The sequence below is a fragment of the Salvia splendens genome, chromosome 4 (genome assembly GCF_004379255.2).
Source record: "Salvia splendens isolate huo1 chromosome 4, SspV2, whole genome shotgun sequence".
Taxonomy (NCBI): domain Eukaryota; kingdom Viridiplantae; phylum Streptophyta; class Magnoliopsida; order Lamiales; family Lamiaceae; genus Salvia; species Salvia splendens.
The window spans coordinates 29,601,813-29,627,035 of NC_056035.1; the positions used below are offsets into that span (position 1 = coordinate 29,601,813).

Below are 25,223 nucleotides of genomic sequence, written 5' to 3' on the forward strand. Positions count from 1 at the left end.
CTAAGTAATTTAAATACTAGCCATATTTAATATTGTTCAGTTTAATATGCAAGCCTAAGTTATCATGTATAGTGGCACACTTTATTACAATATGTAATTAATATTCATATATTTATTAAGTACTTACTCCGTCCCTGAAATTTTATCACATTTTTTCATTTTCGTCCGTCCCACAAAATTTGTCACATTTCACTTTTTACCATTTTTATAGTGAACCTCATATTCCACTAATTTATTCTCACTCAAATTTTACTACTACAAAACTAATACTTTAAAAGTAGGACTCACATCCTACCAACTTTTTCAACACACTTTCTATTACATTTCTTAAAACCGGTGCTCAGTCAAACTGTGACAATATTTAGGGGACGGAGGAAGTAATATACTATATGTATCATGACACTATATTATATACTTTAATAATTAATAAATAGTAACAAAAATTGTACTCCCTCCGTTCCATGTTAATAGAGTCATTTTTCTATTTCGGGAAGTTCCAAGTTAATTGAGTCATTTCTATTTTTGGCAAAAAGTAATTCTCCCTTTTACTTTATTCTCTCTTCGTCTCTCTTACTTTATTTTCTCTTACTTTTTCACCATCCATCTAACACACTATTCTTAAACTCCGTGCCGAAAAGAAATGCCTCTATTAACAAGGAACGGAGGGAGTACTATACATAAGTTCATTTTAATATAATACTCCCTATGTCCCAAAAAAATATCTTATTTTTATTTATGGAAAGTTCTCCCCAACTCAGTGAGTAAAAATTTAATGGTTGATAAGGCATATTTCATGCATCGGTTTAGGGGTAAAATGTATGCTACTTGATCAGTTTATCGCGCAAAGCAAATGTTAAAAATGCAGGAATGCCGCTTGACCAAGGCAACAAGGCCAAGCTGATCAAGCTGGTACAAAGGGCGAAAAAGACCAAAAATCGGGTGAACTAATCAAAGAGGGTGATCAAACAGTTAGGCGGGGACCACTGGTTTCTAGAAGAAGGACGCGTGAGCTAATGAGCTGGAGGGGAATCATCATTCTGTTATCAAGGACGCCGTTCTAGAAGGGGACACGTGCTGATACATAAGACGCGTCATTCTAGAAGGAATGCACGTATCAGTCGATGAGACGCTCGATCACAGCGTGAGCGAATATTCCCTTCCAAGATCGTCATCCAGCTGGAGGACGTCACAGCGAGCTTATAAATAGAGGATGTATCACCATAACCAGGGTACAAGAGAGAGTTTTTTGGAGAGTTCCTTTTCAGCATCTTCCTTTTAGTTTAGTTTCCAGTTCAGAGGTAGCTTAGTTAAAGAAATAGTTAGAGAGAGAGCGACCGAAGGGAGCGCGACAGAGTACTCAATATCTGTTCGGCGTCGTCCCAAGTTTCCAACCGAGAACTCCTCGGCCTTTAGTTTCCGGCCTTACTCACACTGTTCCAGCTATAAAAGTCGAAGTTGTATTGTTTTCATCATCCTGATTACTATTCCAGCTCAGCTTCGCTTTTAAGTCTTCGATTAATTGTCCGAATCTTTATCATGTTGAATGGCAAAATGTTTGTGTTTTCCATAGTATGCCTAGGTAGTTAAGATCTTATTTCAGCCTGTCGTTTACTTGATCCATTGATTGTGTCAGCATGACGAGAGCCTTGATCAAGTAGATAGTTTATATTTTGCCTAGCGTAAATCTAGTAGCTTAGAAACTCCCAGACTAAAGCGTGGCAGCTGCCGAACCCTGTTCACTACTCATACACTCGATACACCGGTTTCTCTGTGAGATCGACCCCGTACTTGCCGCTTTACTGTTAAAGTAGTGCGAGTCTGGGAGTTATAAATTACATTGGCGGCGAGCGAGAGCGAGAACGCCTTCATCAAGTGGCAACGACATTTGCTAACTGATCCATCCGGTCGGTTATCTTCCATATAACTTGATCAATCCCAATCACATTCTTCTCTCGATCAGTTTCTGACCAAAATGGCGTCGTTGCTGGGGAAGCATGGTGTTATTTTATGTTTGTGTGTAGTGCATAGGTGTAAATAGTTTTATTTTTCTTTCTTTTCTCATTTGTTTTTCTTTCTGTTCATGAGAAGGTACCAACGCGGTGGACACTGGAGTCAACCTCATATTTACAGAGACACTAACGCTCATTGGAGAGTCTAGGAAGCCGGTGTTGTTACCACGCGATACAGAGCCGCACTAGCAGCAGCCGCTAATCAACTGACCAGCGAAGAAGAAGGAGAACAGAACGCACCACCCCAACCACCACCACTAGAACAATCAGAAGCAGAGATGGCCCTCGTTGACAACGACTCAGGAATTGGCTCTCTACACGCTCATGACGAAAAGGAACCCACCCATGCCATCACCATCACTCGTGGGATGCGGACCATCGCGATCAAATCAGGAGTGCTGGCCGTTTTGTCTAATTTCTACGGCCTCTCGAAGGAGTGTCCTTACGCCTTTCTGGAGGAATTTTGCCGATATTGCGATATCCAACCCGTGCCGGCTGGATCCACGTCTGAAGATTATAGGCTGAAGGTTATTCCCTTCGTCTTAAAAGGCGATGCGGGAGTCTGGCTTACGAGGTTGCCAGAAGGGTCAATCAGAACCTGGGCCGATTTCCGAATGATATTTTTAGATCGCTTCTTCCCAGCGTCGAAGACAAGTGCCCTTAAGCGGGAGATTACAGAAGCCAGATAGGAGTACGATGAGCCCCTCGGCCAGTACTGGGATAGATTCCAATGGCTGCTTCAAGCATGCCCCAACCACAAAATGGGAGAGAGGGAGATCTACTCCACCTTTTACGGCGGACTCACAGTAGACAGCAAGAACGATCTCAACCCAGCAGCTCAAGGGGATTTCTCGAAAACCCCATTCAGCCAAGCAAAGAGTATACTAGAGAGGTTGATTGAAGCCAAGCGGTCGTATGAGACATCCCGTGGCCAGTACAGAAGAGGTGCAGCGCACGCAGCGGAGGCACGCAGTGATGAAAAGTTGGAGGCTCGGTTCGAGCAAATGGTGAAGAAGCTGCTAGAGGTAGCCGAGAAGTCTAGAGCGCCTCCACCGCCTACACCAAAGGAAAAGCATAATGCGCCGCCACCGCCACCGCCAGAAGAGTACCACTATTATTATTGCGAGTTTCCCCCTGAGGCGGAGCCGCAACCCCAGGTGAATGACGTCGGCCACTGGAATGCGAATGGCAACTGGATCCAGGAAAAGCAAAGGGAAGCCCCGTGGAGAGACCACCCCAATTTTAGGTGGACTGATCAGAATCAAAGCCATCCACCTCAACCATCGACGCCGCAGATACAATCCTCTGAAGGGCAGCCCAACTAGGCCGCTCGGAACCAGGAAAGATCCAACAACAGAGGAAACCGAATGCAGGGAGGTCAGGCAAGTTGGTCAAATGGATCTCAAGGGAACTGGTCCAGTGGAGGACAACCCAACTGGTCAAGTAGACAAAATGAAGGAAACTGGGGGTACAGACATCAAGGCCCCCAGACAAGCAATCAGGGAATGCAACCAATCAACCAGATGGTGAGTTATGCCCCGCCACACCAGAGAGGCAACCAGCAGCACAACCAGCCACATTACCAGCAAGAGCACTCTGGGCAGACCGACTACCCACAGCCCAACCACGGTGGAGGGGCCGCCAAATCAACGATATAACCGGCACCCCAACGAAGGTCAAGGAGATATGATAGTCCCGCACCATCCCAATGATGCGATGCGGGAAATTCAGGAGGCTCAGAAGGAGCAAAGGGCAGTGTTGGATATGCTCACGAAGCAATTGTCTCAAGTTGCGATGTCGCTGGGAGAGCTGAGGGGCAATGAAGGAAAAATCCCTGCCACTGTGCAGCCATTTGGTCGTGAAAATATTAGCGAAGTGTCCCTGAGGTCAGGGAAGGTTTATCAAAGCCCAAGCCAACCTACGGTGCCTCCAATGTGTATACCCGGACAGAGCCAGAATGAAAAAGGATAGTCTAGTTCCCCTGATCAAGCAAAAGGGAAAGACAAAGGCAAACTCAAAGTGGGAGGTGGATCCTCAGAAGAAAGCCAAGAAGCAGAAGCAGAGAAGGTCAAGCCATATCCATACCGTGGAATGGTGACCAGGAAAAGAGATGCCACGATTGACGTGGCGAGCATGTTCAAAGATGTGGAGGTCAAGGTGCCACTCTTGACTGCCTTGAAGATGCCCTCGATTAGCAAATTCATCAAGGACTACCTGGCAGAGAAGATCAAGGAGGAGGGAAGACTAATTGCAGAGGAGAATGTCTCTGCCGTGATCCAGATGAGCGACCTCCCCTCAAAGAAGACCGATCTGGGGATGTTCACACTCCCGATTTCAATCGGAGATATCCAGGTGGAGCACGCGATGTGCGATCTCGGGGCATCGATTAATGTTCTGCCATACTCGATTTACAAGAAGCTGGGGGAGGCCAAGCTCGTTGATACATATATAATGATACAGCTGGCCGATAGATCGTGTATTCACCCAGAGGGAATTTTGGAAGACGTGATCGTGAAGGTGAATAACTTTCTATACCCAGCCGATTTTTTCGTAATCAAGATGACAGAACCAGCAGCAAGAGAGTCGAGTAGAGTCCTACTAGGAAGGGCGTTCCTGTCTACGACCAGCACCATAATAGACGTCCGTAATTGGACGATCAGCTTGGACTTCAATGGAGAGTAGTTCACGTTCAACATTGATGAGGCTATGAAGAAACCAGCTGACAACGAGAACGTATACTCAGTAGATGTGACTGAGCCTTTAGTGCAAGAGTATTTGGAGGAGGCTATGAAGAAACCAGCTGACAACGAGAACGTATACCAGTTCACTAACTCCGCTGCTGATGAAGAGGTCGAGAGAGAGGTAGCAGAGTGGTACGAAACCATGAAAGTCGGAGAAATGGACGACCAAGCCATCGCGAAGGCCAAGATGGATTTTTGTGAGCGCCCGAGACCAGCTGGGTCAAGTAGGAAAGCTCAAGTATCTAGCCTAGCGAGAAAAATTTGTTGCCTGCTGAGACGCCAACACCAGCGAAGGAGTTGAAGCCCCTTCCAGCACATCTAAAGTACGCCTACCTGGGGGAGGAAGAAACGAAGCCTGTCATCATCAACAGTCAGTTGACCCAGGGGCAGGAAGACAGATTGCTGGAAGTGTTGAGGAGAAATCAGAAGGCTATCGGTTGGAAGCTGACAGGCTTGGTAGGCATCAGCCCAGACTTGTGCATGCATCATATCCGATTGGAAGAAGGATCAAAACCACACCGCGACCAACAACGAAAGCTCAACCCCAACATGAGGAAAGAGGTGCTTAAGGAAATTTTCAAGTTGGTCTCGATCGAAATTATCTACTCAATCCCGGACAGCAACTGGGTCAGCCCAGTGCACATGGTACCAAAGAAGGGAGAAATCCAGGTCGTGAAGAATGAGAAAAATGAATTGATTCCAACAAGGCCAGTTACTGGGTGGAGAATGTGCATAGACTACAGGAAGCTAAACGCAGCTACGAAGAAAGATCACTTCCCTCTGCCATTCATTGATCAGATGTTGGAAAAGTTGGCAGGGAAGAAATATTTCAGCTTCCTCGACGGATACAGTGGTTACTTCCAGATCGCAGTGCACCCAGATGACCAGGAGAAGACTACCTTTACATGTCCCTTTGGCACTTACGCTTATCGAAGAATGCCTTTTGGCCTCTGCAATGCCCCAGGCACTTTCCAAAGATGCATGATGAGCATTTTCTCTGACTTATTGGAAGACTGTATAGAAATCTTCATGGACGACTTCACTGTCTATGGGGACACATTCGATCAAGGGCTGCACAGCCTGAACAGAGTATTGGAAAGATACCGACAGAAGGACTTAGTTCTTAACTTTGAAAAATGCCATTTTATGGTTACCGAAGAAATTGTCCTAGGTCATGTGGTGTCGAGTAGGGGAATAGAGGTCGACCAAGCGAAGATAGTGGTCATTGCAAAACTCCCGTATCCCACCAACCAGAAGGAGATCAGAGCCTTTTTAGGACATGCTGGCTTTTACAGAAGATTTATCAAAGACTTTGCAAAGATAGCCCAGCCCCTGACAAGACTACTCCAGAATGATGTGGAGTTTGAATTCTCTGATGACTGCAAGGCCGCATTCCAGCTGCTGAAGGACAGATTGATAAGCTCTCCAATTATACACGCCCCCGACTGGAGTCACCCCTTTGAGGTGATGTGCGACGCCAGTGACTATGTTGTGGGGGCAGTATTAGGTCAAAAGATTGAAGAGAAGAGTTACGTAATCTTCTATGCTTCCAAAACTCTAAATCAAGTATAGAAGAATTACGATACGACCGAAAAGGAGATACTATCGGTGGTATACGCCTTTGAAAAATTCCGTCCTTATCTGTTGGGCTCAAAGGTGATAGTCTATACTAATCACGCAGCCATCAAGTACCTGCTGGCGAAGAAGGAATCAAAGGCGAGGCTGATCAGATGGGTACTCCTTCTACAGGAGTTTGATTGGAAAGCAGTGGATAAAAAGGGAAGCGAGAACAAAGTGGCTGATCATTTGAGCCGAATTTTGCAAGAAGACAACGGAAAGGCCATCTCTGACGCTTTCCCCGAGGACCATCTCTATCTGATCAAGTCAACTTCTGAACCTCAATGGATCAACCGAGTGGAAGGGGTTGATCAAGCCAACCAAGGAAAGGGACAACACAAGCAACAGGAGCCATGGTTTGCTGACATGGCTAATTATTTGGTGACAGGCGAGCTGCCCAGAAGTGATGAGATTACGAGAGCCCAGAGGCTGAAGCTCAAGAGCAACTCCCGATACTTCTATTGGGATGATCCTTACCTATGGAAGATGGGGGCAGATCAAGTAATCCGACGCTGTATACCAGAATGGGAACAAGAAGACGTACTGCCCACTGCCACACACTAGCTTGTGGCGGTCACTTTGGGCCAAAGAAAACAGCAAGGAAAGTACTTGACAACGGGTTCTACTGGCCTTCCATCCACAGAGACGCTTATGAGTCCTGCAAAAGGTGCCCTCGATGCCAGCTTACTGGGGAAATTTCTACAAGAGACGAGATGCCTCAGGTCCTCATAATTGTTTGCGAAATATTTGATGTATAGGGGATGGATTTCATGGGACCTTTCCCATCCTCTGAAGGCAATCTCTACATCCTAGTGGCGGTGGACAATGTGTCTAAATGGATAGAAGCAAAGGCGACGAGGACGTGTGAGTCCAGGGAAGTGGCGAAATTCTTAAAGTCAAATATCTTTACCCGATATGGGGTGCCACGGGCCATTATCTCCGACCAGGGAACTCACTTCGTCAACAGAACTATCGAAGCCTTGATGCGAAAGTATGGAGTCCACCACCTGTCCACACCTTACCACCCGCAGTCCAATGGCCAAGCCGAGGTATCGAACAGAGAGATAAAGGCGATCCTAGAAAAAACGGTCAACCCTACGAGAAAGGATTGGAGCCGTCGTCTGGAGGACGCGCTCTGGGCCTATAGAACCACTTTTAAGATGCCAATCGGGATGTCCCCATACCGACTGGTATTTGGGAAGATGTGCCATCTGCCAGTGGGAGTTGAGCATCAGGCTTTCTGGGCAGTTAAAGAAATGAATTTGAATGCTGAGGCAGGTACCGAGGAGAGGAGAATGCAATTACAAGAGCTTGAAGAGCTCCGCCTTGATGCCTATGATTCAGCCATGTGGTATAAAGAGAAAACGAAGATGTGGCATGATAAGAACCTTCGCAAGAAGGAACTCAAGGTGGGCCAGAGAGTGTTTCTCTTCCAGTCCAGACTCAAATTGATGCCCGGGAAGCTGCGGTCGAGGTGGATTAGCTCTTTTACCATTGTTGCCATCAGAGCAAACAGAGCAGTCGAACTCCAGGGGAGCGATCTTGACTCGCCTTCCTTTATGGTAAATGGACACGGGGTAAAGCCATACCGAGATGGAATGGAGGAATTTGTGGTGGACGACATTCCACTACTCGTGCCTAACTCTCGCCAGTAAGCAGGTAAAAGGAGTGATTGGGTACTCATAGGTAGTCTGCTTGATCAAGCAGATCTATTAAACTGATCAAGTGACGTCCTAGTGGCACCCGGTCAAGTCCTTAGTAATTAGTGTAAATATTTTTTCATGTGTTAGTTTTTAATTCGTAGAAAATTAAAAGTTGGAAAGTGAGATAGCAACTGATCAAGTGGTACTATTTGAGTTTTCATCTGAAATTAATTGTCCACTTGATCAGTTGGAATGTGAATTTAATTGGTGGGTACAGTGTTTGAGTTGATCAGGGAAGGGTGAAGAAAGGACGTGTACGTTCATTGAAAGGGTGCCAGAGAGTACTCACTGCTGCATTGGAAAAGATGTACTGGAGAGAAGTAGTGTATCGAAGAAGCTTAGCCAGCTGTCACTCTGAAAAGACGCGCCTGTACGCGAAGAGTCGCAGGGATCTCAACAGTCAGGATCTGGTATAAAAGGCAGCCTTCTGATCTGTATCTCACTTTTATCGGAAACGCCTACAATACATCCTATTTGCTCTCACCCACAATACCCAGGTTCAAAACCCTCCCAAATTATCATCTTCTCAAACAGAATCACCCACATCCATCACCAGAAAAATGCAGATAACTCAAATTAGCACTTCATCCTCATCCTCCGATGCCGGCACCGACAGTGGTGACCGGAGAACCTCACCCCATTCCCAAACAGTCCCAGAAACCGCCGGCCCTTCTACACCAACCACCACCGTCCCTCCAACACAAACCAGCGCCGCCGCTCCACTTCCTGAAGTGGACGAAGAGGCCATACGGCGCCTAGATAGAATCCTCCGGAGTATGACCTCCGAGATAGATAACGCGGCGGTCTACGCCACCCTCAAAGCCCGACTTGGAAATTTCCGGTCGAGGGACCCCGCTACGACCTCCGCACCCCAAAATCCTCCCCAAAACCCTCCATCTCCTCCCCAAACACAAGCCCCCCTTCACGAACCTGAACCTACACCCGTCGTCCCACTGGTACAGTACAGTGGGGATGACTCTGAAGAAGAAAATGGAGGGGCACAGCCTGCCTCCACTCCAGCCGACGAAGCAGAATCCGTGCTGCCACCACATGTTGAGGGCACATCTGCTGTATAGGCATTTCATTTGGGTAATATTCGGTATTATATTATAATATATTGTTTTATTCTATCGTGGTTTATTCTTACTAATGTAAAATCGGTTAGTTCATGATCGTGGGATTGGAATTTGTGAAAAACTTTCGGGATTGTCACCCAATATGTTTTCAGTGCTGTATATACAAATTTTCAAATAATATATATCTTGTAATCCTAGTATAATCTTTCACTATATGACACGAATCATTATGGAATATTAAATCAATTCTTTACTCCATTCATACATCCACAAATATCTAAATGAATTCAATATACTCAGCCTCAGTAATATTGTTTTTCTTTTTAAATTATCATCATTCTTTCTCCTTTTAATTTAACTCCCAACCACCAGCGGGATTTGCGAAGCCATGTATACACAGGTTCACACGCCACACTTTATTTGCTCATCCACCGATTCAGATATCATAAATTTTCTCCACCTTCCTCGCCACTTCTCTTTAATGCATAAGGTTGTCTTCTCCATTTGAAGCCTAACGTTGTATACGTATCTAGTCGGTTAAACAACATTCAACACTTAGTCGAACCCTAAACTAAATCTGCATCACATACAACTTCAAATGGGAGGTGAAGGTTCTAACACCATCCCGAACGTCGACCCAGACTACCAAAGACTCCCTGCATTCATGAAGGTGTTCCACCAGGAGCGATGCAAGGATGACATGGTATATGGCTTTCTATTTTGATATATTACATATGAAATTGTTACGTTGTTTTCGCTTCAACTTATATCTTGCAGCGACTTCCTCCCGAATTTGTCGGGATTCACGGGTATGACCTACTGTTCGACTGTAGGCTCGTTTGGCCGAATGGAATACGATATAGGGTACGAATTCTGAAGCTTGCCAATGGGTTCTTCTTCTCCTCCAGAAGGCGAGAGTTTGTTCGTGCTACTGGCGTCGTACATGGCGATCATCTTACCTTCACTTTGGTGGATGTTAGAATTTTCAATGTAAAGCGGTTTGATAGTGCAACGCATTGTCCACCGCAGGGAGACGTTGACGGTAAACTCACTTGAAATCATCTACTTTGTTCATGCGGGACTAATACATAAACTCATTTTATTTGTAGTTGTTGAAGACGACGATGTGGAAGGTAGCTACTCCTCGGACATTGATACGTCCGACGATTACGTGCAATCGAAGACTGAATCTGAAACAACTATGGATGACGACTACGTGGACAATAGCGGGGCACTAAACGTCGACGGCTACCCAACATTCGTCATTTTGCTCACCCCGACGAACATCAATCGCAGCATTGAGATCCCATATGGCTTTTGGCAATGCCATATCCCGCTGGGGGCAATTAAAGCTGGATTTGCGAGAAGCCATGTATACACAGGTTCACACGCCACACTTTATTTGCTCACCCTTCGATTCAGATATCATAAATTTTCTCCACCTTCCTCGCCACTTCTCTTTAATGCATACGGTTGTCTTCTCCATTTGAAGCCTAACGTTGTATACGTATCTAGTCGGTTAAACAACATTCAACACTTAGTCGAACCCTAAACTAAATCTGCATCACATACAACTTCACATGGGAGGTGAAGTTTCTAACTCCATCCCGAACGTCGACCCGGACTACCAAAGACTCCCTGCATTCATGAAGGTGTTCCACCAGGAGCGATGCAAGGATGACATGGTATGTAGCTTTCTATTTTGATATATTACATATGAAATTGTTATGTTGTTTTCGCTTCAACTTATATCTTGCAGCGACTTCCTCCCGAATTCGTCGGGATTCACGGACATGACCTACTGTTCGACTGTAGGCTCGTTTGGCCGAATGGAATATGATATAGGGTACGAATTCTGAAGCTTGCCAATGGGTTCTTCTTCTCCTCCAGAAGGCGAGAGTTTGTTCGTGCTACTGGCGTCGTACACGGCGATCATCTCACCTTCACTTTGGTGGATGTTGGAATTTTCAATGTAAAGCGGTTTGATAGTGCAACGCATTGTCCACCGCAGGGAGACGTTGACGGTAAACTCACTTGAAATCATCTACTTTGTTCATGCGGGACTAATACATAAACTCATTTTATTTGTAGTTGTTGAAGACGGCGATGTGGAAGGTAGCTACTCCCCGGACATTGATACGTCCGACGATTACGTGCAATCGGAGACTGAATCTGAAACAACTATGGATGACGACTACGTGGACAATAGCGGGGCACTAAACGTCGACGGCTACCCAACATTCGTCATTTCACTCACCCCGACGAACATCAATCGCAGCATTGAGATCCCATATGGCTTTTGGCAACGCCATATCCCGTTGGGGGCAATTAAAGCGGCCGTGTATCTGGTGACCGAAGGGGGGATGTGGCGATGTGGGTGAAGCATGGGTGGGCTCGATTCAAACACGAGCACAATCTGGTGGAAGGGGTGCGTTGCCATTTCAAGCTCGTTGATGCCTTTGTTGTCCAATTTTACGTGTGGTTTGAACGTCCTTAAGATCGTTGGAAGTAATTACTTTAGCTATATGCAGTTGTAGTAAGCTTTTTATTATCGTAATGTAGGGGATACTTGCGTGGTGTACGCCCATTTGATCCTGGCAAATTTTCATATTACTTGCTTTAATGCTTGATCATTGGGTTTAATGTATGGTATTTTGGTGAATGTTTCTTAATTATGTTATGGCTCTAAGGTCCAATCTATATATGGAATTTGAAAGGGCTACATATATTCTGGGCTTGTTTGACTTCTGAGATATACATGTACATAATTCAATATGCGCACTATACATGGGGTAAAAATATTTGTTAATAAATTATCAAATATTTAGTCAACACTAAAGTATCAAAATATATCTGAAAAAATGTTGCATTTCTTGGCACAATATCTGTCTATTTATGAAAACAAAATCTTTTCCATTAATGTCGTTAATGCTTCATCCATGTATGCCGTCATTAATAATAATTAACCAAAAAAATCAATAATTAACAAAACCAAACAATTTAGTTAAAAGAATGTCATATGTGAATTACGTTATAATAAGTAATTTTTGCCTAGGAACGGAAATGATGTTTACGTTTATTATTATGGGAGTTAATGTGGGAATTTAAAACCTCACCAAACTTGTATGATGTGCTGTCCCAAACTCAAAATAGTATACATATAAAAGGAAGACATCCAAATTACAAATATTAGACAAACAAATGCACAAACTGACTCGTATTCAAAATTGAACAGACCCTAACCCATTCATATCATTAATCCAGAATATAAATTATGCGCCTAGGCCATACATAACAAAGTATCACACAAGAAAATTTAATCAGTTCATACACATCATTTGTTTGTCGAATAGAAAACTGCACGTACATAAATGCAAATCGAATTAATTCATAAACTCATGTTACTACGTTCACCCGATCATTCTTTGACCCCACATTGCAGCCGCCAAATCATCCCTCTTCTTCGTCCACAAAGCTGTTGGCGAGACAGCATTGATAGTAGGCACTACCGGCTCTTCGTTGTCACTGCCATACCCGTCATCCGGTTTAGCGCTTAAGACGTACTCACAGGGATCCACTTCCACATTAGTACGAATGAAATTGTGCAGTAGGAAGCAAACAATTATCAACCCGGTTTGCAAGTCGATAGGGTAGAGACTCGGGCTGCGCAGGATTCCCCAACGCATCTTAAGCACTGCAAAGGAACGCTCAATCACATTCCTTACTTTAGTGTGCTTCAAATTGAAAAGTTCTTCGGAGTTTGCGGCGCTTGTGTTCCAGGACCCCACTCTTTCAAATGCTATCAGACACCTTTATATGGTGTGATGAATCCCTCGCTGTTGGAATATGCATTTTCGCAAAGGTAATAGCAATCTATGAAATGAGAGCGACGGTGCATGATAATAATCACATAAGGACACTGTGTATTCAAAATGTTTTGAACTATAAGGGCAAACATAGGAAATAAATGAAAAATCATAATGATCTACCTTTGGGAACTTACAGTCCAAGCAGCCGGCTTATAGCATCACATAATATCCTCGAATCACCTGCTGATCCCTCCCATCCTGGCAATACATACACAAAGCGGAGTCGTCGATCGCATACCGCAAGTGTGTTTGTCGTTACCTGGCACTTCCTATTTTGGTACCTAGGGGTGTCCGCAATGGGTACCCTGACGTTGATATACGTACCATCCAAAGCTCCAAGGCATCCCTAGTTATTTGTTACAAAAATAGGGTCAGACATGGGGACATTTAGAGAACTGACATAAAACAACATGGCATTTCACAAATTTAACAGACCTTAAACCATGTCCATCTTGGGTCAGTGCAAGCATCATCAACTGGCCCGGGTTTCACTAAAAACACCTCGTGTAAAGTAAGGACCCCACGGAGCACAATATGCATATATTTAGACACAGTTTGCGAAGAACGCATGAAATTGTGACCAACAATCCGTGTCTTTTTGTGGTGGGATAGAATGCATAAAAATATAGCTACTTGTTCTTCAACCGTAACAAATTTCTGATCTATTAATCCAACTCGGTCACGCAGAAGACGACATAATCTACCAAATGTGTTTTTATCCATTCGAAGATTGTCTATGCATGATCTATCAGTTACACGGACAAGCCTGTCTAACTGTTTTACATGGTCTGGAATGGTCTCAATCAGTTTTTCTGGTGTATCTCTACCACCCCGTTTCCTTTTTTCGGGTTAGGTCCAATCGTAGTGAGTAGCATGCTTACCAAGAGGAGATTGATCCGAAGGTTTTTCAGTACTTCCTCAAGCATAATCAGAACTGTGGTCGGTTCCTCACCCTTCCGGTCATCCTATACGGATTACAATAGCGTCAATTTTAAAGCTAGCAGATTTGCAATCAGACATGAATTTTTATATGGTATTCACAGCAAACAAACCGTAACCCTGTTCAGACTGGCCAATATCAAATCCACTTATCAAGTGAAACTGTAAACAAGATTTTCAAAAATGATGATGCTAAGTCAGAGCATACAGACTTCTATCGATTATATACAGAGCAACAGAATATCAATTAGAAAAATGAAATATAAATAGAAATTACATCAAATCACATACATCTTATAACATGCATATTACATACACACGCAACGAAGAACTCTAGCATCCACAAATTGTGTATTATGTGCATAATAAATCGAAGCCCGGTCACGAATTGAAGATGGATAGTATTCCAGAGTTTTGTAAAACATTACCCTCAGAATATGATTTTGCTCGGCCATGGATCCTATGCAATTGGATTGAACCTAACCAATTAAACCCACAAGCTTTTCTGCCTACCCAGATCTCTGAATTCCCTTCGTAATTGAATCAGGATTTTCGATTATTCCACGAATTCGTGAAATCACAAACTACCCGCAGTTTTTGTTTGATTTGGATTTCGTAAACTCGCCGCAGATCTTCGATTACTCCACAAATTTTTGAATGCTTGGGTTGGGAATTTTGTCGGTGAAGAGGATGGTGGTTGTATTAATGATGGGGGTAATTATGTCTTTTGACTCAAGGGGGTCCTATAATTTTTTTGCTGATAAAATTCTAACGCAGCCTTCAACATGTACAGAGTTATCAAATATTTTGCCCTAATAAACACCAACAAAAGCGGGTTGTGGGATTCAACACCGGGTCTCGTGTAATACAAACATGTCAATCAAACACAGACATAAGGGTAGATAGTGGGCTCTATCTACCCACTAACATACCAAACAAACGAGCCCTAAGTGTGAGAAGGTTATGCATGTTTGCCCGTTTTTGTCTGCCTTTGTGTTTTGGTTATTGTTTTCTGTGTTTATCGGCATGTTTTGATTGTTGGCACTATTCCCACTTAGCCTAGTATCTTATCTAAGTGTGAGAAGTTTTCCTTGGCTTTTTTTGTTTGTGTCGTTGCCTGTGCCTAACCCTTTTTCCACTGCATCCAGTCCCTCGAGGACGAGTTCATATGCAGTGGGAGGGGGAAGGGTTAGTTCCAGTGAAATCATACATGTCAAATTTATAAAAATGTAAATATCAGATAGTAATAATAGGGCAGTATGCATGCAATTGGATAAATGAAAGACTTGATTGCTTTGGGAAGAGTAAGAAAAAGGAATCAATATGTTTACACGAAGAAACTTGATTGCTAAAACTTGATCTGTTTGAACGACGCAAGTATGATGGAAATGCTTAATTTTAAAATCATCTGTGAAGCCTCTCTATATGTGAGTTATAAGCCAAAGTAGAACACTTTCTACTATTTTTACAAAGAAAAAAATTACGAGAGACTACTCTTTAATATTTAGATGAAAATTGCACAAGTAGTAAGGACTAAAGGCATTAGGACTTAACCATTTGAACCTTTCTTCCTTCGTTTCATGAACCCGCCTCATCAAACAAGGCACCCCCTAGTTAACCACGTTGAGCTCATATACACTCTTACCCGTTCTTTTGAAACCGAAACCCACATCCTTATACTTTTTTTACAAACACATGAGGAAAAGAGGTCGAGAGATGAATCATTTCAAAAGAAAAGGGGGGATGGCGGTAGAAAGTCAAAATAAAATGGTAGCCGGGTTGAGCAAGTTAGTCAATCAGGTTGATCAAGTCAGAAATCAAGTCATACAAAAAAAAATTGGAAAATATATGTCGAAAAAAAGAGTTGAGAAAAATTTGAGAAAAAGAGGGCAGGAAAAAGTTGTAACCTGACCCACTAAATCGGAAGTTAGGGAATAAGCCAAAAATTAAAGGCTAGAGGTCGCAACTTGACCCAGGGAGATATCTAGTGGCGAAATAAATCGCTCAGCAAAGCTTGTTCAGATCTTTGGTCTCTTGACTCATGTGTTCTTCTTTTTACAGTTTATAATTTTGACTTAGAACCCCTAGGACCCTACCCTAACACATTACTCCCCTTAAGCCCCATTACACCCGAAACAAACACCTTAAGGAACTATCTTGTGCAGTCCGATTCGAGGTATTAAATTTATGGCAATACTTAGTTAACAGTCCTAACATCTCTGGTGATAAATGAGTGACTGAGTGAATCCAACAGTTGGTTTTAATTGAGCAATCTTGACAAACTGACACCATGATCAAGTAAACGCGAAAGGGAAGAAACGTAAGCTGTTGGCAAATGGATTGACCTCGACCTCGGTTATGATTGTGGAAGTTTATTCGGTCTAATGCATCTATGTGAATATGTGTTTTTATTTTGAGTCTTGTTTTATTTTCGTTTTCTTTTACTTTCTTGAAACTAGTAAACCTTGCCTGAAATTTGCCTTATCTTTTTCTTTTCTTTTTCTTATACTTGAGGATAAGTATGTTTTAAGTGTGAGCAGTTTGATAAAGCCTATTTCATGCATCGGTTTAGGGGTAAAATGTATGCTAATTGATCACTTTATCGTGCAAAGCAAATGTTAAAAGTGCAGGAATGCCGCTTGACTAAGGAAACAAGGCCAAGCTGATCAAGCTGGTACAAAGGGCGAAAAAGACCAAAAATCGGGTGAACTGATCAAAGGGGGTGATCAAGCAGTTAGGCAGGGACCACTGGTTTCTAGAAGAAGGACGTGTGAGCTAATTAGCTGGAGAGGAATCATCATTCTGCTATCAAGGATGACGTTCTAGAAGGGGACACGTGCTGATACATAAGATGCAAGGACCGAGCTGAGTCATCATTCTATTATTGAGGAGCGACGTCATTTTAGAAGGAAGGCACGTATCAGTCGATGAGACGCTCGATCACAGCGTGAATAAATATTCCCTTCCTAGATCGTCATCCAGTTGGAGGACGTCACAATGAGCTTATAAATAGAGGATGTATCATCATAACCAGGGTGCGGGAGAGAGTTTTTTGTAGAGTTCCTTTTCAGCATCTTCCTTTTAGTTTAGTTTCCAGTTCAGAGGTAGCTTAGTTAAAGAAATAGTTAGAGAGAGTGCGACCGAAGGGAGCGCGACAGAGTACTCAATATATGCTCGGCGCCGTCCCAAGTTTCCAACCGAGAACTCCTCGGCCTTACTCGCTTTTTTATTTTCCGGAGTTGATAGCTTAGTTTAATTTCGCAGTTAAAGAATCGATCTTTTTGTATTCCGAATGTTCACCGCATTGTTCTAGCTATAAAAGTCGAAGTTGTTTTGTTTTCATCATCCTGTTTACTATTCCAGCTCAGCTTCGCTTTTAAGTCTTCGATTAATTGTCCGAATCTTTATCATGTTGAATGGAAAAATGTTTGTGCTTTCCGTAGTATGCCTAGGTAGTTAAGATCTTATTCCAGCCTGTCGTTTACTTGATCCATTGATTGTGTCAGCATGACGAGAGCCTTGATCAAGTAGATAGTTTATATTTTGCCTAGCGTAAATCTAGTAGCTTAGAAACTCCTAGACTAAAGCGTGGCAGCTGCCGAACCTTGTTCACTACTCACACACTCGATACACCGGTTTCTCTGTGGGATCGACCCCGTACTTGCCGCTTTACTGTTAAAGTAGTGCATGTCTGGGAGTTATAAATTACATTGGCGGCAAGCGAGAGCGAGAACGCCTTGATCAAGTGGCAACGACATTTGCTAACTGATCCATCCGGTCGGTTATCTTCCATATAACTTGATCAATTCAAATCGCATTCCTCTCTCGATCAGTTTCCGACCAATGGTCCTTCCATACCAAGTGGCATGATAATTTGGTATACCTCACTAATAATTCCTTGACAAATGGACACAAAAAATAGTCCATATGCCACGTCTATTTAACATCAATTCACTAATCTAACGGTTTCATTAATCAATTTATGGAAAGTAGTATAATACTATTAAATATGGAATTATCATACCATAGAATTAGATTGAAATATACTCCAATATCTCTCTTATAAAATAAAAATATTCTTATATCTATTCAAATTTCATTTGGTGTTTTTTGATATAATATTTAAAATACTCTTTGTTTTTTATTTTATAATTGAAGTTCTTCTTTTGTTAATAAGTTCATTTTAATTGCATAAAGATAAGATAGTGAATCCTCATATTAAATTTTATTAATAATTTTTAACACAATAATAATTGAAAGCTACATAAAATATAAGTTATAGTCATAACTTTTATTTTTATAGATTTTTTGTATATATATGAATATAAAAAAAGAAAAAATACTACTATCAAACAATTATAATAGTATAATTTTTTTTTTCTTGACGTGAAAGAATGTAATACTATGATTACTTTTTTATGAATGAAATATTACAATTATATTATGAAGTTAATATACATATATATTATTATATAACGTTGCCAATTCTAAGGTATGATAATTCTTATTTAATAGTATTATACAACTTTTCATAAATTGATTAATGAAATCGTTAGATTAGTGAATTGATGTTAAATAGATGTGGCATGTGGACCATTTTTTATATCCATTTGTCAAGGAATTATTAGTGAGGTATACCAAATCATCATGCCACTTGGTACGGAAGGACCATTAAATTTTTACTCCAACTCAGTAGCCGCATACATTAATTTATTTACAACTTATATCAATAGAGTTCACCATTAAACACTAATTATAATACGTGTCTTACTATCCACTAACACAAATTTAACTTTCATTCTCCTCGTATCTCTTTCTTTACCAATTATGTCATAATTTCTATATTATCCTGAATGTTCATAATTTTTTTAGGATAAAGGGAGTATAAATTAGTCAATAACTCAACATGATTCAAGAAAGAGAAAGTGGAACACAAAAATCAATAAAAGAAAACAACTACTAGAACTAAATCTATAGCAAAGGATAATAATGTAATTTTTTTAGTATTTAATGAGAAAATTAAATTATTATTGTAGTCTACATTTATTGAAACGTAGATATGGCTGCATAACTCTATAGTTATTGACATATTCGAGACTAAATAAAATTTCCCCCACAATTTCAAAATCTAAAACGCAATTTCACATATCCCAACAATAAGAAACCTTGACTAACAAAAATTCAGAAACTTAGCTAAAAACAACAATGTTTTACTTGTATGATTGATATTTGGGAGCACAATATAAATGCATAAGAAGCAAAGCAAAGAAATGACTAACTACTTAGACAAAATGCATAAGGGAACACGTTCAATCATGCTTGATCAACGATGTGCTTCCCCTATCGGGCCGGGCCACGCCACCGGTCGGATTCGCAATTGCAGCTGCCTGAACTAGTGCGCTCTCGGTAACAGATACGAAGCTACCTTTATACTCAATCATCGACCTATTGGTCAGCTTACACACAAATTTACGTGCACGATAATCGTACACAAATGAGTCCCTCTGAAACTCAATAACAACAAAACCAGTACTCCATCGGGGTATTATCCCAATCCCACATCCACAGTTAACATATAGTTCCAACTCAATTTGCTTCCTTCACATCTCGATTCATAAATATGCACTGATTTATCGGGCAATGTAGAAGGGAAATCAAAGCGCCAAAACAGGTGCTCATCTATTTCAAAAATCGTACTATGAAGATAAAAAGATTCATCCTCCGGCAACATGATTTTCTTAAACCCTGAGTAAAAGTCAAGGTTTATTAAGGAGGAGTTGACCATTGTATCAGTACCAACGATCCATGAGCCATGAACAAGCTTTGGTGTCTGCACCGATGCATCAAGGAATGGACTAGATTGAGTTCTAATGCAGAATGTGAAGGTGATCGCCTATACATCACGACATCGCAGACCACACAAGCTAAATTAATCTAGAGTTAATTGGCGTAGCGCATGCACTGCTAATGGTGCAATATCACCCCCATGGAGTTCAGTGTGAAATTATTTTTTTTAGATCACAAAAGTCTCAAATATTTCTTTGAGCAACAATATCTGAAAATGAGATACTCAAACTAGTGAGAGAGACTACGAATGTGGTATAAACTACCATCGTGGTAGGGCAAGTTTTGTAGCGAAAAGACTCTGCACTTATGAAGATTCATTCATTTATTTTAATTCTTTTTTGAAACCTTTATTTCGTTTTTGTTTACTAGCTTGGAATGACTTTTTTCAATAATCTCATAAATTTCACGACCAACTATTATTTCCTTAATGTAATTAACTATATGTCATATACAATTCACTATTTTGATTTCCAGTAGATATTTAAAATACAAATAAAATTTGAGATTCTTAAGCTTTAGTACAATAAACGTTATGTAAATTTTAGTTGATGATTTTGCAGAATCATTCGATCCATACTCTTGATATGATGATTTAAAATAGAAATATTGGTAAACATCAAACATATATTTATCATGATAGCAATATGTTAGAAATGAATTGCTTTTTAGTTACTACTATTTGATGTGTTTAAATGCAAGAGAATAATTTAGTTAACAGATGCTTCAAAATTACTCGTGATTTGGTTACGGACACGATGGTTCAATATTTGGCATTGAACACAGTTTATGTCACAATACACATTTCCTACTCCCATTTTTCAAATACTCCCATTATACAAACATGGATTAAACGTAAATTGCAGAGAAAAATTAAGAGTATCCCATAAAACAAGAGTCCTTTTAAAAAATTATTATTATTTAAAAGTAACTTGATATTGAAGCAGCATATGTTTAGCCCATCGTGTATGATGGAGTTGGCAAGTTGATGACAGTGCTCTTCACCTTTGTCATCATGTTGATGCTGTTGGTAATTCCTTGTGATCCGATCCCGCTGTCCTTAATACCCTGTTACAAAACTCAATAGTTAATTGATGACTCAATGTCTCATATCTGTTGTTAAAGTAACTCATGTTGGTTTTACACACTAAATGAGTCATCTCTCCTAACATGTTAGTCGGTTTTGATGACTTTCTTGTAACATTTATTGAGAAATCAAATGACTAAGAGTGGTGGCACCGAAAACAACTATGACCAATGAGTACGTTTGGGTGCCGACTCAGAGTGGTGCAAAGAAGCCGCCATGACCAATGAGAACTCAAATTGGTGGTCTGGTAAGAAACTAGCATGACCAACGAGGACGTTGACCCTTAAGTGGAATCGATTATTATGAACTCAATGTCCCACATCAGTTGTGGGAGCAACTGGAGTTGGGTTTATAGACTAAATGAGCTTCTTTTCTAACAGACTAGTTTTTTTTATGAGTTCTCCTATTTGATCCTTAATAATACTCCATTTGTCCCATTCAAGATGTCCACTTTCTATATTTGGAAATAAATCTCTCCCCTCTCTCATTATTAAAATATTCAATGACCTTTTCCAATCTACTTTATCATACACAACTACTCCACCTAAAATCAGCGTGTCATTCAATAATGTGGGCATCTTAGTACTCTAAGGTAATGAGCTGAGTACCTGGAAAGGAAAATGGTCCGGGCCACGAGCCGGGGCGGAGTTGATCTGAACGGTTCCGGATTCCATGGCATCACTAATGAGCATTGCCTTGTTGATATCTTTGGTGAAAACACAACCCTGTAATTCACAAAAATTAGAGATGTCAATGTCATATAACACGAAAAAATGTAGAGAGACATGGAACTCTGCTCTACCTGGAGGCCAAAATTACTGGCATTGCAGTGGTGGATTCCTTCCTCGACTGAGCCGATTCTGATCACGGGCAGCACGGGGCCGAAAGGCTCCTCCCAGGCGATGCGCATGTCCGGGCGCACATGATCGAGCAGCAGGGGCCAGATGAGGTTGCCTTCCCTCTTGTATTCCTGACAGAAGGTGGCACCCTTTTCTCTAGCATCCATCACCAGGCCCTCAATGAAGTTGGCAGACGACTCCGACACCACCGGGGTTATGTCGCAGTCGTCCTCGGGCGCACCCACCGTGAGCTTCGCCACCTTCGCCTTCACGGCCTCCACTAGAGCGTCCGCCACGGACTCCATCACCAACACCACCTTCACAGCAGTGCACCTCTGCCCACTGCCACACAATTAACACAACACATGTCCATTTCCCAATTTCTGAATGGAACAAATATTTCCTTTGTCTCATTAAAAAAAATGAAACATTTTCTTTTTTTTGGATTGTGCCACTAAAAATGAAACGTTTCTAAAATAGAAACATCATTTCTCTTTCTTCATCAACTCACAAAACAACACTATATAAAATCTCATGCTGAAAAGCAAATGTTTCATTTTTAATGGGACGAAGGGAGTACTAGTTTTGATAGTAACCTACCTGTAAGAGAATCCTCCCTTGATAATGTTGGCTGCAACCAAGCCCAAATCCGCATCCTCGAGCACGATGCATGCGTCCTTCCCTCCCAGCTCCATCTGCAGAGGGATCATCCCCGCTTTCTTCGAGATCGCAATGCCCGTGTCCCCACCGGTGAAGCTGAGGCAGAGTGAGATCAAATCAGAGTGCAACAAACTAATCATGTTCGTATTTGTGACAGAAATCCATGAGTTCCATCTTAAAACCAATTGATGATAGAGACAGAGGGCTATGAGACTAGTGATGATCACCGATGTGGGATAGTTATATTTGTATATTTAGTTTCAATTGCCAACAGTTTACCTTATGCAATTCACACCAGGATGCATTGTAAGGAAATCACCAATCTCAGATCCTCTCCCTGTGATGCAGCTGATGAGCCCCTTTGGGAAATTGGCCAAGTGAAAGCAATGCACCATGTGAAGGCAAGCCACCGCACCCTGAGTCGGAGGCTTCAACACAAGTGAGTTCCCGGCGATGAGAGCAGGCGCGATCTTCGACACAGCAAGGTTCACCGGGTAATTAAAAGGCGGAATCGCCAGAACAACACCAAGCGGAATCTATAATTTAACCAAACAAACAAACTTAGCTCAGAGCAGACAATATCATACTAACATCATAATTATAAGTCATAACTACCTTGGATGTGAGGCAGTACTTAGTCCTCTCGTTGCCCGGGAAGCTATCGGACACGAGGAACGTGCCCTGCCCGAGCAGCCTCACCCCTTCCTCGGCGCAGTAGGAAATCAGATCCCCGGACCTCACCACCTCGGTCACAGAGTCCTTAGACGGCTTCGCGATTTCCTTCACAAGCGCCTCCGCGATGGGGGACTTGTGCTCCTTCAGAATGGCCGCGGCCCTGTGGAGGAGCTCCGCGCGCCTCCACAGGGGCGTCTTGGCCCACGACTTCTGCGCGGCTTTCGCCGTCTCCATCACCTTGTTCACCTCCTCTTGCGTGCAAGCTGATCAGTCATTATATAACGATATATACTGATATTATCAGCTGGTTCCGATTATACAGACAAAGGGAAATCCGGGTTTTTGTTACCTTGGACTTTGTAGTGAGTTTTCCGGGTGGTGGGATTGACGATGGCGACGGATTTGCCGGAAGAGGAAGCCTTCCATTCGCCGTCGGCGTAGTACTTGAAGACGTCGCCGTCGATGATCTCAGAAAAAGCTCCGGTGCCGGCCATTGATTGCTTCTGCTTCGCAGCTAAGAATGCTGTTTTATAGGAGTGTGAGAGAGGAATGAAGCAGCAAAAAAGTTGGCTTTCTTCAACTCAGCTAGCTGCCCTGCGTATATGTAGTGGTTTCTGTTTCTCTCATGGAATAAGCTTAGCCACAATTCTCCTTCCATCATTTTTGGACCATATCCCTTTTTTTTCTTTTTTCTTTTTTCTTTTTTCTTTTTTCTTCTTTCTTTTTATCTTACTTATTACTACTACTACTACTTCTACTTCTACTTCTACTTCTACTTCTACTTCTACTCTCAAGGTTCTCCATTAAACATCTCATATTTGATAGGTGCGTGTTTTAAAAAATTATACTATATTAATTTTGTAAGAAAAAATAAGTGGAAAAAGTTAATGGAATATGAATCTCTCTTTTATATACTCCCTCTATTCTGCGAAAGCGGAAGCATTTCTTTTCGACACGAGATTTAAGAAAAAATGTGTTAAATGAGTTAAGTAAAAGAAGAATAGAGTAGATAGTAAAAAAAATACAAAGATGAAGAGAGAATATAGTGAGAATAAAGTAAGTGAAAACAAATGTGTTGACTTTTACTAAAAATGAGAAATGATCATACTATTAAGGAACGTCCAAAATGTTAATGATTCTACTATTATGAAGACAGTCTACATAAGAAAACACACAATATTTAATGAGGACGGAAGGGAATATAGTAGGGGTGTCGAAACGGGTAGCGCGTAACGGGTACCCGTTACCCGAAGGAATCGGGAAACGGGGCGGAGTCGGGTATTATAATTTTGGGTTTTGCGGGTATCAGGATACCCGATACCCGACCGGATAATCCTGATAGTCCCGAAAATACCCGATATATATTAATATTTTATAATTTTTAATTTTTTATTTTAATACTTGCTGACTGGGCTAGCTTAAAAATCATAATGTAATTTTTTATTAGTAATATATTACAAAACTTATATTTTAAGTTTTTAACTTTTAATTAGGGTTAGGGTTAAGATCACAAATCTTTTTTCCGTCTTTTCTCTTACTCTACAGTCTACGATTCAACTCCTTGTCTCCTTCCACCCGCCTCCTCCCTCCTTCTATCCGTGATGGTAAGTATAATTCTTATTTATACACAATTTACATTTCCTTTTCATATTATAAGAATTAGAATTCTTATTTGTTTCTGTTTATTTGTTTAGTGGATAATGGGTCTCACTTATGTATATTAGCTTTATATAAAATGTGAGCAGAATTGGTTGGTGGAATGTGGGGTCGGTCTACTCACCATTTATGGTAAAAGTGAAATGTGACTCTTATTGTGGGACGGTCTGAAATGGCAAAATGTGACACTTAATGTGGGACGGAGGTAGTAATTGTTTTTTATTGGTAATTATAAACTGGAGTGTGGAGTAATATTTATGATGCGTGATAATTTATTTTTTGGATGATTTACTATTATTGTGGGGTCGGTCTACTCACCATTTATGGTAAAAGTGAAATGTGACTCTTATTGTGGGACGGTCTGAAATGGCAAAATGTGACACTTAATGTGGGACGGAGGTAGTAATTGTTTTTTATTGGTAATTATAAACTGGAGTGTGGAGTAATATTTATGATGCGTGATAATTTATTTTTTGGATGATTTACTATTATTGTCTTATAAAAAGTA

At 41.5% G+C, this 25,223-nt stretch overlaps 1 protein-coding gene across 1 annotated transcript; it reads right to left on the bottom strand.

The window, feature by feature from the left end:
- Nucleotides 1-20,540: 20,540 nt before the first annotated feature.
- LOC121801571 (NADP-dependent glyceraldehyde-3-phosphate dehydrogenase) lies at nucleotides 20,541-23,679 on the bottom strand. The gene is made up of 7 exons (XM_042201091.1): nucleotides 23,409-23,679; nucleotides 23,000-23,322; nucleotides 22,664-22,920; nucleotides 22,325-22,480; nucleotides 21,688-22,066; nucleotides 21,494-21,610; nucleotides 20,541-20,866 (listed from the first exon to the last, which is right to left on the bottom strand). The coding sequence occupies exons 1-7, from the start codon at nucleotides 23,551-23,553 to the stop codon at nucleotides 20,753-20,755; spliced, it is 1,491 nt and encodes a 496-aa protein (XP_042057025.1). The 5' UTR covers nucleotides 23,554-23,679; the 3' UTR covers nucleotides 20,541-20,752.
- Between the last annotated feature and the right edge of the window lie 1,544 nt (nucleotides 23,680-25,223).